Source organism: Ahaetulla prasina, chromosome 7, assembly GCF_028640845.1.
Source record: "Ahaetulla prasina isolate Xishuangbanna chromosome 7, ASM2864084v1, whole genome shotgun sequence".
Classification (NCBI taxonomy): Eukaryota; Metazoa; Chordata; class Lepidosauria; order Squamata; family Colubridae; genus Ahaetulla; species Ahaetulla prasina.
The window spans coordinates 57,659,661-57,675,202 of NC_080545.1; the positions used below are offsets into that span (position 1 = coordinate 57,659,661).

The 15,542-nt window shown below is 36.7% G+C and overlaps 1 protein-coding gene across 5 annotated transcripts in view; it reads left to right on the forward strand.

The window, feature by feature from the left end:
- Positions 1-15,542, forward strand: part of TMTC3 (transmembrane O-mannosyltransferase targeting cadherins 3) — a 57,418-nt gene that overhangs the window by 3,869 nt on the left and 38,007 nt on the right. For 4 of the 5 annotated variants that reach the window (XM_058189548.1, XM_058189549.1, XM_058189546.1 and 1 more), the window contains exons 2-8: positions 4,951-5,076; positions 7,819-8,032; positions 8,624-8,842; positions 9,989-10,088; positions 10,704-10,819; positions 12,163-12,335; positions 13,910-14,162. In XM_058189548.1, coding sequence (XP_058045531.1) covers positions 7,844-8,032; positions 8,624-8,842; positions 9,989-10,088; positions 10,704-10,819; positions 12,163-12,335; positions 13,910-14,162 — 1,050 coding nt within the window. In that variant the 5' untranslated portion in view covers positions 4,951-5,076; positions 7,819-7,843. Of the gene's footprint in view, positions 1-2,817; positions 2,949-4,950; positions 5,077-7,818; positions 8,033-8,623; positions 8,843-9,988; positions 10,089-10,703; positions 10,820-12,162; positions 12,336-13,909; positions 14,163-15,542 lie in introns of all 5 variants that reach the window. The other variant, XM_058189547.1, reaches the window with a different exon arrangement.

Sequence of the window (15,542 nt, forward strand, 5' to 3'; positions counted from 1 at the left end):
CATCCCAAAGAACTCCATACTTTGTCTTTTCAATCAGGTCCTGACAATTCCTTCCAGCTGTTCATTTGAGTTAAATAGATATCCACAAAGGTATTCCTTTCACTTTGGAAATTAGTGGAAGTCACATGGCACGGATTCTGAACCTTAGGTTAGAAGGGGTAAGATGTGAGATCGAACTTCGCAATTACTTCTTGGTGGCTTGTGAGATATAAGGCCTAAGGTTATCATGTTGAAAAAAAATTCATTCTTGCGTTATGCTTCCAAACGCCTCTTAATTGTTTCAAAGTTTTGAGTGTCATCCAGATAGTATTGTCAGGTTCAAGAAAATCCTTATGAATAATACCATCTGCATTCCAAGAAAACTATCCATGAGTTTTTCTGCCAAAGCGTAGAGTTTCTTCTCCCTTGTTGGAAAAGTTTTATGACAGTGTTCCATGGACTGATGTTTTATGTTTGTGTCATAACGAAGTGCCCATGTTTTGTTGACTGTCACAATGTTATGAAGACATTCCTCACTTTCATTCTTGTAGTTTGAAAGCAATTATTGACAAATATCATTTCTGGAAGTGTTCATCTTTGTCTTCGACATACAAGGAACCCATCTAGCACAAACTTTCTAATATTGAGCAACACATATTCTGTGAAATGCCAAGCTTGACAGCAGTTTTCCTCTCCATGATCTATTGATTGTCCTCAATCAGTTCATCAACATTGTTCATAGAAAACTTGTGGGTTGCTATTACAGGTTGCCCATTTTTTCTTGATCATGTATATCAGCTCTTCCTAATTCACCATCTGTACACTTTTGGGGGCCCAGCTAAGCACAGTACTTATATTAACAGTCATTGTCATAAATCTGCATTGTGTAGCAAATTTTAATTAGCTGTCAAAAATTCAATCACAATGCATTGCCTAAAACATACTGACCAGTACTCACTGCAGGTTTAGTTTCTATGACAGCACTTTTTTTCCCTCATAACTAAAGAAAAAAAATGGAGCTGAAAAGTACATCAGGCTTTCTAGTTTGTCAGTGCTGTCATCTGTTGGTGATTTATAAAATCGGAGGCAATCTTCATTCATCCCTTGTGTGTCTGCCAGCAATTATACTATACTCATCTGGATTTTAGTGACTGTATCTGATAGGTGAAGGATGGTACCATATGCCCACTTAGATCTAATATTCTATTTGAGCATTCAGCAATATTGGATTACTTAAGGGAAATAGAAAGACATGGTTGGCTTAATATATCAGTTAAGCTGATCTCTGCCACTGAATATTTAGCTTTACAACTGGGCTTATAAAAACAGATCTTCCTGACCTCTTTTCTTCTCATCACAAATTTTATTATTAAATTTATATGTCATTCATTTCATGAATTCAAGTTGCATTTCGGTAGAGAGATTCCTGATGTATATAAAAGCAGAGGAGAAAGACCAGTAATATCTGGAAATTGGACAGGATCATGTAGAATAGGAGTGTCAAACTCAAGTCTCTGTCTCTACTTGTGAATTTCAAAAACTAATCTAAAGAAAAAAAACATGATTAATCCATATAAACTAGAACATTTATACAGAAATGTTACTTTTGGGACAGAATTCATGGATAGTTTGATATTCAGGTAATTAAACAAGTTATAGTTATATATACAGAAAAAAATAAGTGTTTATTTGAGCAGGTACTGTATACATGACTGCATTTCTGGTTCATTGTGAAGCAGTGAGAAGTTGACTAGCCTATTCAATTCCTGTGCTCTGACTACCCAGGAATGAGAAATTCAGTTGAACGCTAGCGCTTTTCCTTTCTCTTTGCTGCCATTTCATGAATATCTAGATATTTGCAGTGTGATAGCCCTATGTACCCAAATGAGGTATTACAGTCCCATTACATGGGAGGAAATTAATGTGTATTCTTCCATACTACTGTATTGATAAGATTTGTGGGCAGGAGGAAAGCTAAAACTTTTTAAAAACTATATAAAATAAGGTAAGAATAATCACATTACCCGACACTTGCTGTAAGGAAGACCATTTAGATCAGGGATGTCAAACTCAAGGCCCTCAGGCTGGATCTGGCCCGCGATGTGGTCGGATCTGGTTTGCGGTGCTGTCCTGGTCTACCCAATGCTAAGAGGAAAGATTGGGCCAGCATGGCTTCGGCCCAGTCTACTCAATGCAAAGAGGAAACATGTCAGCAGTTTGGGGACTGGCGTCAAGCTGGCCACACCCACCCAATCGGCCACACCTGCCCAATCGGCCAAGGCCACCCGGCCCCCGGAGGTCAACCACAGCCCTGATGCAGCCCTCAATGAAATTGAGTTTAACACCCCTGATTTAGAAGAGGGTTTTATAATACCTTTATTTCCACTTGGAAATCACTTCTGGACTTTGTACTTGAGGTGGGGAAAAATGAAACTTTTACTGATTAGATAGATTTGTTGTTATACAAATGGCATGTTTATATTACCATGAAAAAATAAAAAGTTGAGGGTCGATGTTAATACTGTATTTTACTGCACCAAAGGAGTCAGAAGTCAATGCCTTTTTTTTTCTCTTGCTTCCCCCCACTGTCCACTTCCCTTTTTCCTTCCCTAATTTCCCTAATATTTACTTTTGTATTCCCTTTGTATGTCATATTTTAAATTAATAAAAAACTATATAAAAATAGAAGAGGGTTTTATTTCTTATAAGACTTGTATCCTGTCCCATTTAATAAACACTAGATTTTGACTTTTGAATGTTCATGTTACTCTGCATAATAACCTTGCATGATTTCCTTTTGTATTTTCTGAATTCTACAACTGTTTTGTTTCTTGACAGAAAAAAAAAGTTCTTCTGCATGCATAATGGAAAATGGATCATTTCTACTGCTTTTTATGAACAATTAAATAAAGAAAAGAAATTAAGCTGAGGAAATTTTTTTCTGTTTCCTTGAAATTTTTGATACTTCGGTAATTTATTAACTTTTAGTATTTACACACACACACACACACACACACACACCTGGAAAGGTAAAAGGTAAGGATATACATACATACATGCATACCAGACCTTCCCTTCCAGGTATATCTGCCTACATTTTTCCTCTCCATTGCCTAGAGATCCCCTATTCATCTGCACAGTTACTCTCGATGAGTAACTATGCAAAGATAATAATAAGAGTCTTAAATAATTATTTGGGTTGTATTTAAAAAGCGTTGTTAATTGAGCCAAGAAAAGCTCATTGTTTTAAGCCAAATTATATGTGTAAATTGAACTAGGTTGCTTCTGTTGACTCTTATAAAATTCCTACTTTTTCCACTCAAAATGAAGAACAACTTTTTTTTTAACTTTTTGTGTTTTTGTGTTATGCAAGGTGATTTGGACCCTTTGGGAAAGACATTTAGATTCATTCAAACTCTTATATACTAACTTTTTTCAGCTGAATCACACTTAGAATATATCTGATAGTTCACCGGTTATATAGGAACTTGACTTGCTGCTAATCCATTATTGTCTACTGTACCTGGCAATATTCTTATGGTTCCAAGAAAGTTTTTCCACGTCATCTACTACTTGGAAAAAGCAGACACTAAAAAATTTGGGAGACTTTCACATACAAAGCTTATACTCTTGTCATGAACCACAGCCCTTTCACTAAGCCTTCTTTCTTTATAAGCAACACTCTTTGAAATCATATCATTATTTTTTCATTTTTAAATAATGGGTGAAACAATGGAGAGGAATGTGAGGAACCGAGGTAGTACAGTATGAGTTGATGTGATATTCGAGTGTGCATTTTTTCATGGTGAAATACAATACTGCTATCTCCCTTTTCCCTGTTTTAAGTAGCAAAAACTGCAAGGAATGATTATTCCATCACTTTAAGCAGAAGATAACCAGAAAATCATCTCCTAGGCTTAACAATAAGCTTTGTAGATAGTAAGACAGTAAGGAAGCCATTCTTAGTATATGTCCAAGTTTGCTTCACACTGAGCTTCTAATGAAAATCTGATACTCTTTCATTTGGACTGGACCAGTCTCTTCCAGTTAGCAATTGGCTTAAGTTCTAATCAGTTTCGGGACGCGGTGGCTCAGGGGCTACGACATTGAGCTTGTCAATCAAAAGGTCGGCAGCTCAACGGTTCGAATCCCTAGTGCTGCCGTGTAACGGGGTGAGCTCCTGTTACTTGTCCCAGCTTTTGCCAACCTAGCAGTTTCGAAAGCATGTAAAAATGCAAGTAGAAAAAATAGGGGCCACCTTTGGTGGGAAGGTAACAGTGTTCCGTGCGCCTTTGGCGTTGAGTCATGCCGGCCACATGACCACAGAGACCTCTTCAGACAGCGCTGGCTCTTCGGCTTTGAAACAGAGATGAGCACCGCCCCCTAGAGTCGGCAACGACTAGCACGTATGTGCGAGGGGAACCTTTACCTTTAGTTTCAGGGAGCCATCCAGAAGGAGGATTCTAATCAACTAATTAAGGTCACAGTTGAGCTTGTTAACTTATGGTTAGGAAAAGCTGAGTAAAAAACTCAAGAAGGGATAGTTTGTTGAAGCTCTTTGCTCTGTGAAAAGGCAAAAAAAAAATGGGAAAAGGGGGTCAGGCGTAGGATACTGTATGAGAGAACTTTATCTGCAGCAACCAGTGATCTTCTCAGCATCTCTTTGTATCTATCTCTATACACAGTGTCACATGGTTTACTTAACAATAGTGTTGCTCTGAGACCATTTTGCCAGAATCAGTTGAACCAAATGACACTATATTAATATTAGAACTGGCTTAATCACAAATGTTTCTCAGTTTATATTTTTGGATAATCGTAATATTGTCATGCAATATACCATGCATAGCTTAAGAGTGCATATATTTTGCAATTCCAACACTTTAAGGTAACTGAGTTAGGGTGGCTTAAATGAAATTGACCTAAATATGTTTCCTAAGACTGTCTTATTTTTCTTTCCCTTTGTCCTAGTAAAGATCCATAAACACTGTAACAGATCACTTACTGATAGTACTACAGATTGGAAAAAAGATTTTAGAAATGGCTTCTCTTGAAGAAAATGCATAAATGAAAAAAATATTACGCTTGACTGATAAGGTAAATATTCTGAAAATGTTGCTTTTTGGATACTCATCCCAAATTTTAATCATTGCTTCATTCTAAGATAAAATGCATGATTGAAATTTATTTTTTTTGCATTGTGCATTATTTAATCTGGGCATAAAAATCTTGGTGAGCAGATTAAATATGTTAATTCAAGATTACTGATAAAATCAAATGTTTATACAATCCTTTTGAAAACGTTATTTTTATAATGATGGTTGATTTCATTCAATAGAAGAAAATGACTTTTTCTCTATATGTACATTTTGACATTCTGTTATTGCGAGATAGAAAAATCAGGTAATAAATTTAAGAGACCATAATTCTCGCCTTTCTTCAGAGACTGAGTTTATATAATTTTACATAAGTCATTACCTCCTAGCTAAGGCTCTGTCATAAGAACCATATCCCGACTAATGTGATAATGTTTCACTTTTAAGTAAGGGATTCTCTGACAAGATATATTTGCCTACCAATTTCCTTTTCATGAGAAGAGCTATTTTATTTTATTTAGTTACAATCAGTACCACTAGTTCCAAGTGCCCATATATTTTCAGCAATTGCTGATTCACTAAAGAGTGGATTTTGATTTCAATATTATATCCAGAAAGAATATCAACAGTTGCTACAATTCAGTGGATACCAAGATGTCAGCACTTGCTAGCAAGTTAAGATTTATATGGTCTGAAAAGGTCCATCCATAGTATACAATCTTATGTTTTAATAAGTCAGTTTAAAGTTTTTAATCTGTGTAATAGGACCTATAAACTTCGCACCTTTGGTGGGAAGGTAACAGCATTCTGTGCACCTATGGCATTTAATCATGCCGGTCACATGACCACGGAGATGTCTTTGGACAGCGCTGGCTCTTCAGCTTTGAAACGGAGATGAGTACTGCCCCCTAGAGTCGGGAATGACTAGCACGTATGTGCGAGGGCAACCTTTACCTTTAAACTTTAAAAAATACTTATGGCATGGTACTTAGCTGAAAAGTACTGAAAGACTTACAGCAATCTAAGAAGTTAAAGTATTATTATTATATTGGTAGATTAATGCAGTATCTTTTAGAATAAAATATATTTCAAATGAGATACATTTTCATTGCAATTTATATATGTTACTTTCTGGCCAATTTTGTGATTGGCTAAAATGTTTCCAAATCTATCCCCTGAGTGTTGGAGATGCAATCACAAGTCAGGAACATTCTACCACGTGTGGTGAATGTGCCCCAATACAAGGAAATACTGGTGTAAAATTAAGAAATGGCTGGAAGAAATTATGGAAGAAAAGATAGAACTAAAACTGGAATTGCTTTTATTAGGAATATTAGACCCAAAAATTGATAAAAGTTTTCAATATATAACACTACAATACTAAGTGCTGCTAGGATCGCTTTCGCGCAAAATTGGAAACAGACTAATACACCCTCAGATGAAATAGTAATCAGAAAGATACTGGAATGTGCAGAAATGGACAAAATGACCATGGAGTTAAAAGAAATAGAAGAGTCGGGTTATTATACAGTTTGGAATAGAATGCATAAGTGGTTAAAGAACAAAATCCAAAACAAGAAATAGGAGTTTTAAATTAGTATTGATTAAATATTAACCAAAGTTACTAATTATTATTAAATTTAAATTACTGATTGTTAATGATTATAATGTAAATATATTGTAGATATGAGTAACTAGTTTGTTATAATTGTTACTATATCATTATAGTTGTTATAACTGATAATAAGGCAATGTAGAAGAGCAAAGTATAAAAACAGAACATATATGCTGATACGCAAGGCTGTAAAACTACTCTATATTATGTTTGTCGAGTTTTTCCTTGTTATTTATGATTTATCTGTTTTTGTTTTTTGTTTTTAAAATTGAAAAATGTTTTTATGTGTGTGTGTATGTGTTTCTGATCAATAAGTAATGTATATGATTTTAATTTATAATCACTTGTTACTCTTTTCCCCCCTTGCTATTTATTCCAATATATAGGAAGTATGTTCTATGTATTTGTGTGCCCAGAATTAAACTAGAGAACATGGCTTAAATTCCTGATCAGTTTTTAATGCTTATCTATGGCCAACAGCCTGGTAAGGAAACAGTTAATTTTAAGATGATTAACTCTTAAAACAGAAAATAATATTTGAAGGAAAGATATCTCAGTTCAAAGAAAGGTAACTCAGTTCAGAATAGGTGATTTGGTCCCTAAGGATGACATGCTATTTCTTTTGAAGTCAAAGGTTTCTTTTCTTGTCATTGAAAGAGAAGGAATTGGGATTTTATAATTCCTGAGACTAACAGTACAAACCCATGTGTATCTCTTTAGAAGTGAAGCTCAGTGTATAGGCTAGTGTAAGGTAGTAGCTTTCCTCCCCCCCCCCCCGCCCTTCCCCCAAAGCATTACTGAAAGTATTGTTGGAATAGATGATTCTCTTCTAAGCAGTTATGAACCAGTCCATGTTTTTGATCTTTTTTTTCAAAATCATAATTAGCAAAATACCAGATGTTATCACTTTTTGAAGTCTGTGTGGAAGCAAATGACTGAAACAGCAAGCAGTATTGCTAGGATACAAAGCTACAGCCTTTATGCTAAAATGTGTCCCTTTTTTTGTGAAAAGAGTTTTATTTATTTATGGAGATAAGCAGCAATCTTCTGGTTTTTAGTTAATCTTCACTGTGCATATTTATGTTGATGGAAGCAGATGTTTAAAACAAACTGAAATTTGTTTTACAGATAGTTTGTATGAGTTCCGGAGAAGATGGCTTATGTTAGCCCAAAGGAATTTGCATTAATATTTGGAGTAGTGGCGGCTTGCTACTGGAACAGTCTATTTTGTGGCTTTGTTTTTGATGATGTTTCTGCCATTTTGGACAATAAAGATTTGCATCCTTCAACTCCAATTAAGAATCTATTTTTGAATGACTTCTGGGGAACACCCATGTCTGAGGTAATAGCTCTACAGGACACTTAAGTAGGTCTTACATGTTGGTTCATTGCTTTATAAAAACATTGAACCAACGTGTAAAATCAGTATAATTCAAACTAGATTATCTGAAATTCATACACCTCTGTTGTTCTTATAAACTCTCATCATTTATCAGAAAAAAATTGGAATGAGTAAGCAGACTCTGTCATACACAGAGAACTTGAGGGAGAAGATTTGATATGTTTTTGAGCAAACAAAACAAAATTGACATGAGTGCCCCCAAGGCTCAGGGGGACATTGGCAATTTTCCAAATTTCCTATTCATGTTATTTTGAATGTTTGAAGAGAAAATATAATGTAATCTTGCACTCTTAGCAATGTACAAAGGAGTGGATTTGTGCAGTGTGCATATGATGAGAGGAAGAGATTGATTTGAACAGATTTGTCTAATTTGGCCATCTGGTTGTTCATTTAGCATGATATCTAAGGGGAAAGTCACATATACTACTTGTTTAGGCTTTGAAAACTTTTTTTTTAGAACGTTCCATTTTACCAATAGCTTTTATTCCCTTTATTCTATGTGATGTTTACTTCTTTGTTTTGTCTTTTTAGGAGAGAAGTCATAAGTCGTATCGACCCTTCACTGTCTTCACATTTCGTTTGAATTATCTTTTCAGTGAATTAAATGCTGTTTCTTACCATTTCCTGAACATCATCTTTCATGCAATTGTTTGTATCATCTTCCTCAAAGTCTGTAAGCTTTTCTTAGACAACAAAAGCAGTTTGGTTGCATCTTTACTATTTGCAGTGCATCCCATACATACTGAAGCAGTAAGTAAATTTAAAAATCTTGCTAGTTCAAACTGTGGAGAGTTCTTAAACAGTGTAGGGAAACAATGCAGGGTGATGATAGTAAGAACACAATTTAAAGAAATGGAGGGGGGCAATATGCCTGTGAACCGCCCTGAGTCCTATGGGAGATGGTGCGGTATATAAGTTTAATAAATAAATAAATAAATAAATAAATAATGTTAAAATAAGTGGGGGTTTATTCTCAAATGCATCTACATTTAAACCTATCATTTACTTCCAGATATCACCCTTCCAGCTACCACATGATTGTGTTAATGCATTTGAAGTGTGCTTTAGAAAGTGAACTGGCATAAGCAGTGAATGTGTTCCCTTGTTAAAGCTGTGAGGCAGCTTGTCCTCTTGAAGGCTCTGTGCAATTGTATCAAGAACGTTCCAAGGTCATGTGTTTGGCAGTGCTTCTGCTTGGCAAAATGACTGTTAATGTACATACACAGTACTCAGATTACATCATGTCTTTTGAATCCAAAGAGCTTTTTCTAAGCACACATTCACAGAGCAATCAACGTTTTCCTTCATTCATTCTTGGTCTCTGAATGAATCAGTCACTTCTTACTCTATTTTCTCTTTCCCACCCGTCCATTTATGTCACGCAACCAAAAAAGAAAGAAAGAAAAATTTATTTTAGGTCACATTTGTTTTGGATAATGCACATTTTTCTTCAAAATTTCATCCCTGACTAAAAAGAAAACATCTCTGATATGACAACTTGTTTTCTTCTTAAGTTCTGCAAATTAAAGCCAAGCAAGTCAGCCATGATTTATCTGGGGAAGTGGGCTGGGAGTTGGAAAAGCACCCTGGAAAAGGCAAGGGCAATACTATGTATACTATATATGCTATCCTCAGGAAAAGTCCATGGATGTGTTACAGCAGTTGGGCTTGACCTCGGAGCATCTTCACTTTATTTATACTAATATAGAATAAGGGCATTTCCTTGTTTATCCACATGATGGCAGTCTAATTCTGTCCTTGCATACTTCATCAAAACAATGGAAAATCAGAACTCAAATATAAATATATGTAAGATTATTATTTTTTTGGTCCATTACTTCAATACTTTATCTCATTTTGTTTAAATGATTTATAATTGCTGTATCTTTTATTTAGGTAACTGGTGTGGTGGGCAGAGCAGAACTTCTCTCCTCAATCTTTTTTCTAGCTGCTTTTCTGTCCTATACCAGATCCAGAGGGCCTGAAAACACTATAGGTAAAGCAAACAATGAGTGGACAATCATTCATCCCCCACCCCACACCTTCAATGCAGTTATTTAAATTCCTCAGATAGGGAAGCTGCAGTGATTTGTGTGATTTCAAATCACTGTGTAACACGTCAGTCCCTTCCTTTTCTTCTGTTCTATGGATAAGAGTAAAGCATATATTAAAATGAAAGCACATGAGGTGCCAGAGAGAGATACGTCCAATCATATCCTTAGCACTTGAATCAATCATTCTTTGCTGCAACTCTGCCACCATGTGTCTCACAACAAAAAATATTTTTAAGGAAAGCCCACATCTGTAAAAGGTCACCCAATCCTAATTTAAGGAAACACAAGCAAAGGCTGTATGATTTTGGAAGTTGTGGCACCGGATTGGAGAACTGTACCTTGGCATGGCATCTACAAATGATTGTTACAGTATAAGATAGTACTTCTATTCTTAAATAGCTATAAAATGTGGTCAGTCTTTAATAAAACCATCTGGCAAGACAGTGTACATTCAGTGTTCAGAGAGTGAGGAAATATTTCCAGGCTGACATTTGAATTGCAATGTTGCTTTTCTCAATTTCACGAAGGCTAAACTATTTTTCTATATTACATTGCAGTGTGGACTCCTATTGCAGCGACAGTTTTTTTGGTGGCTGTTGCTACATTATGTAAGGAACAAGGCGTAACCGTGGTGGGGATATGTTGTGTCTATGAAGTATTTATTGCTCAAGGGGTAAGGAATTTATCTGATTCAATTTCAAATCTGAAATTAAAATATATCACTTGGAGACACTTGGCTATGGGATTTGAATGATTCCCTCTAGATACATTTATTCAAGTTGGTCATATCACACACTATTCACAGAAGCATGTATTAGATTTAATTAATATATCTAGATGAATAATTTAGTCCCAACATTTTTATTGCAGAATAGGACTGAAAGTACTATAGAGATTATCTGGGATCTCTTTGTGCTAAAGGAGGACACTCAAATGTATTCCAGACTGATTAGATCAAAGTTTTTCAAACTTGTCAACTTCAAGATGTGTGGACTTCAACTCCCAGAGTTCCAAGTCACACGCTAGGTGGGGAATTTTGGTAGTTGAAGTCCACACAGCTTAAAATTGCCACATTTGAAACACTGGACTAGATCATAGCTCACCTGAGTTCCAAGGCTCATGCTAATGCACGATATCAATGACATCTTACATGCAATAGGTGTTGTCCAAAGCTAAAAATACCAAATGAAAACTCTGTTCCTATTATTGAATTACTGGCAAATGAATCCACAGATCTCCCAGTTCTTATCTATTAAAATTATTTCCCCTATACCCCATTACTTCTGGTACAACTACATTCACCCTAAAAATATTTTTTTAAAAAATTGGAGACCTTTCCATGATAACCAAGCCAGTGAAAAAGAAATGAATCAGTAGAGAACAAGCAAACTTCAGAATAGACTATAATACAATTAAATTGCCATAATACAACAACTCACTTTCTAAGACTGTTTTAAATCTAGGAGATAACGTGAACTACTTTCTACAAGACAGATATGTGAAGAGTATGGCTTGAGGACCTAAGCATCCTAGCACACATAGAATACAGGCATTGTTGTATTAATGGGTACTTGAAATGTACTAAACATTGGATTTATGTTAAATGTATTGGCAGTGAATATAATATTAATAGTTTATTGAATTGAAAAATATTTTGATGTATGGCAGAACTCAGTATGATTGGTGAATAAAACTTAGAAGTGTTTGGTGAATAAAAATGAATAAAACTTAAAAGTGTTTGTTTACAATCATGAGCCAAACTTGTTTAAATATTTTCCTTTGAAATAAAGGGGGTAGAAAGGGTTTTGAATCCTCTTTGAAGGGTTTTTTTTTCTTCATTTGGTGGGTTTCAGTTGAATGAAATCCCCAGGATTACTGCTATCTTTTTTGGGAATTTGGGGAGTTGTAGACTTTCACCCTTGGATTGCATTATATATCGAAGAAGTTTGCTTGTGTGATGCATGGTGTCAGAAGATTCATTTGGATATTGTTTTATGTTTTTATTTCCTTGTCCAGTATACTGTGCCAATTCTTTGGTATACAGTGTTACACATTCTTCAAGGCAAAGGCAGCATTTCCTACTGCATGCTTCAAATGCTATTGAAACTAATTGTTCTGATGTTCAGTACTCTACTACTTGTTGTGATCAGAGTTCAAGTTATTCAGTCCCAGCTACCAGTGTTTACAAGGTAAATTCCACTATTTGTAATAGTGAAGAAACTTGGAGAAAAGTGGATAAATATTTCTGTTTGAAGAAGAATTCCTACTCCTTGGCTTCGTGTTCAGGATATATATTTTATCTCACTTATGCATTAAACATTTTGTGCTAAGTTTGTTATGTTTACTGTTTCAACGAACACATAAGCCTATTCAGTGATTTCCCCTGTAAGTACAGGGATTGAAATTGGATAGAAGATAAAGTATGCATTGCTGGTCTCAGGTTGGTCATCTGCAAAAGACAGGGTGGATGCATGCAGCCATCTTCTGTCAGTCGGATTCAGTCGTAGATCTCCAGAAATCAACTATTCACAGCTAAATTTGGATGGCAGTTTTGAACCCAGCAGAAGTTCTCAGACCCTTGACATGCTGTAGTTAGATAAGAATGTCTACTGTGAATAGGCTGTGAATAGAAATTGTATCAAACAATTGAGGCTTCTCTGCCAACATAACTATTCTTCTTTCTTATAACAGTTTATACCTTGGCCCCTTTTCCATATTTCAGTGGACTCTTTGCTGTGCACTTGCTGGCTTGAAGCCAAGCATTTGCTGGCTTTTGAGTTAATTGCTATCCCTGTCCTGAGTGTTTGTTTGCATAATTTTTGGGTGGACTTCAAGGTACTCTGTAGTCCACTAACTTGGTGGTTTTCCTTAATATATATTTATACTGTTTACTACATAAAAGCATCTCAAAGCAGTTTACAACCTATAAACTGTACAGTAAAACAATAAATGTAAAAACCAATTACTAAGGAGTGAGGGAGGGAAGGAGAAACAAAAAGTATTTGTCCAACATTTATGTAAAGAAGGCTTGGCAGAAGAGGGAGCAAGCATTTTAACATATTTCTTGTAAAATATTACAGGCATGACTACAGGATAGCATTTAGGCACTTAGGACTTGCACAGTCCTAGATACATGCAATAGAAGTCCCTTGGTGATCTCAGCAGTTAATCTTGTCTGTATCAGCAAAGCAATCTGCTGGGCATCCTGACCTTGTACATGATACATTAATCTTGAATCATGAACACAGTAAGGTTCTGCTTGCACCAGACTTTTAAGAAGTTGCCTAACCCAGTTTAAAGAGATTAACTGATCAGTTAATTTGCTTGCTTTGGACCTCAGCTTGTATCTGTTGAATTATAAAAATGCATAAATTGTTTTTTTCCCTTGGTTCAATAAGAGGTCAAGGCAGCTTTGCAAGAGTTCTAACTAGGCTTTGACTCTTCATGAATGGAAGGATTCCTTCCCTTGGCAAAGAACACAAGAATCGAGCAAGGTTGGGGCTGCAATTTTCACCATTGCTACTGTCCCATTTTGCAAACTGTTTTGAATAAGACTTCTGCCTTCAGCATTGTTGTAGGGAAAGGAAGAGGAAGTTGGGGGGAAGGGGAAACATCGTTTTCCCTCCAATCTTTCTCTCTTAAGTCATCGATTTCACAAAATACTTTTTCACTCAATCCTGGATCTAATCCAGAGATCTAACATAAGTCTTCTGTTATATGTCATGTCATATGGCTGCATCTTAACTCAACTTTTTCTTTCTAGGTTTGATAACCCAGCTGCTGTGAGTCCATCTCCTGTGAGGCAGCTGACTTTCAATTACCTCCTTCCAGTAAATGCATGGCTGCTTCTAAATCCTTCTGAATTGTGTTGTGACTGGACAATGGGCACCATCCCATTGGTAGAATCCGTGTTAGATGTAAGAAATATTGCCACTGTCACCTTCTTCTGCTTTTTGGGCACGTTGGTGGTCTTCAGTCTTCGGTATCCTGGGGATTCCTCCAAGACTGTATTAATGGTAAGTGACATTATAGGGCTACCTATCAAGGGTGATTGAGACTGACCTTGGAGGAAGGAGGTGAGCTAACACATAACTCTGCCACCCACCGCCAACTTACTAAGTCAGCCCAAAAAGATAGCATGGTCATTAGTATCAAAAGTCATCAAGAGGTCAACAGGGGCAAGGATGAACGCACCGCCTCCATTCTGTTATCATCTGAGATCATCTATGAGAGTGACCACTACTATTTCAGTCCCAAAACTGGGCCTGAAACTTAATTCAAGAGAATCCAGATAATTCATTTCCTCTCTAATACCATAGCCTTCTCAACCATCTTCCCTCAAAAGGGGAGATTGAAGACTGGACAAAAATTGTCCAGAATGGTATGATACCATGGCTTCTTGAGGAAGGGGCACACCAGTGCCTCTTTAAAAAGATCCAGGACACCCCCACCGACAAGGATAAATTCACCATCTATCTCCTGGGCAATCTTAACCAGCCAGGAGGGGAATGGATCTAATGCACAAGTGGTAGCATTTACATTCCAGAGGATCCCGTCCAATTCCTCATGTCCAATAGAATCAAACCAGTGGTGGGTTGCTCCTGGTTCGGTCCGGTTCTTGCGAACCAGTAGTAAAACCAGCGGGAGGCTCCGCCCACCTGCCCAGATGTCACTATGGAGGATCTGCGCATGCACAGAAGTGCACGTGCGAGCCCATTGCAAACCGGTAGTAAACATAAGTAGAACCCACCCCTGAATCAAATCATTCTCAAATAACTAGATAAGTGCATTCTCTGGGTATCTCCACAGGACTTACACCATGCTTGGTATCCAATTGGGAATGAACCCAAATGATTTTATCCTACAGGTGCACAGAAAATTCCTCTGCACGGCTTTGTAAATGGGCCTTCAGGCTTCCGTTCCTGAGGAGAATCCAGTAACCCTAAACAGGGTGCTGGTGGCAGAGCAGAGGAGTATTGGCACTTCTCTGCTCTAGCCATCATGAGATAAACCTTAATAGTGGCCTTAGCTTGTGTTTGGTCAAGCTCATTCTTTGTTTTCTTCCAGTGCTCCTTTAGGTGTCTTCTGATCTTCTTTCAACTCCCTCAACTCCTCTGTAAATCACAGGGAGCAACAGGAGAGATGGGCCAAGAGAGGCAACATTCCCTAACCCTGGCTTCTTGGTTCCCTTACCCGGGAATCCCCCATCCCAAACACACTACCCAGATACAATGAACCAGGGGTAATAGTGAGATCTGTAGCACTTCAGTGCTCACACTCTCGGCACAAGGGGAGCCCCTCTTGTATTACTTGCAACTGTACAGAGAGGTTTAAATGTACACTAAATTAGATTATTCTTCATTCAGCACATTTTTCTTTCATCAGCTACAATTTAG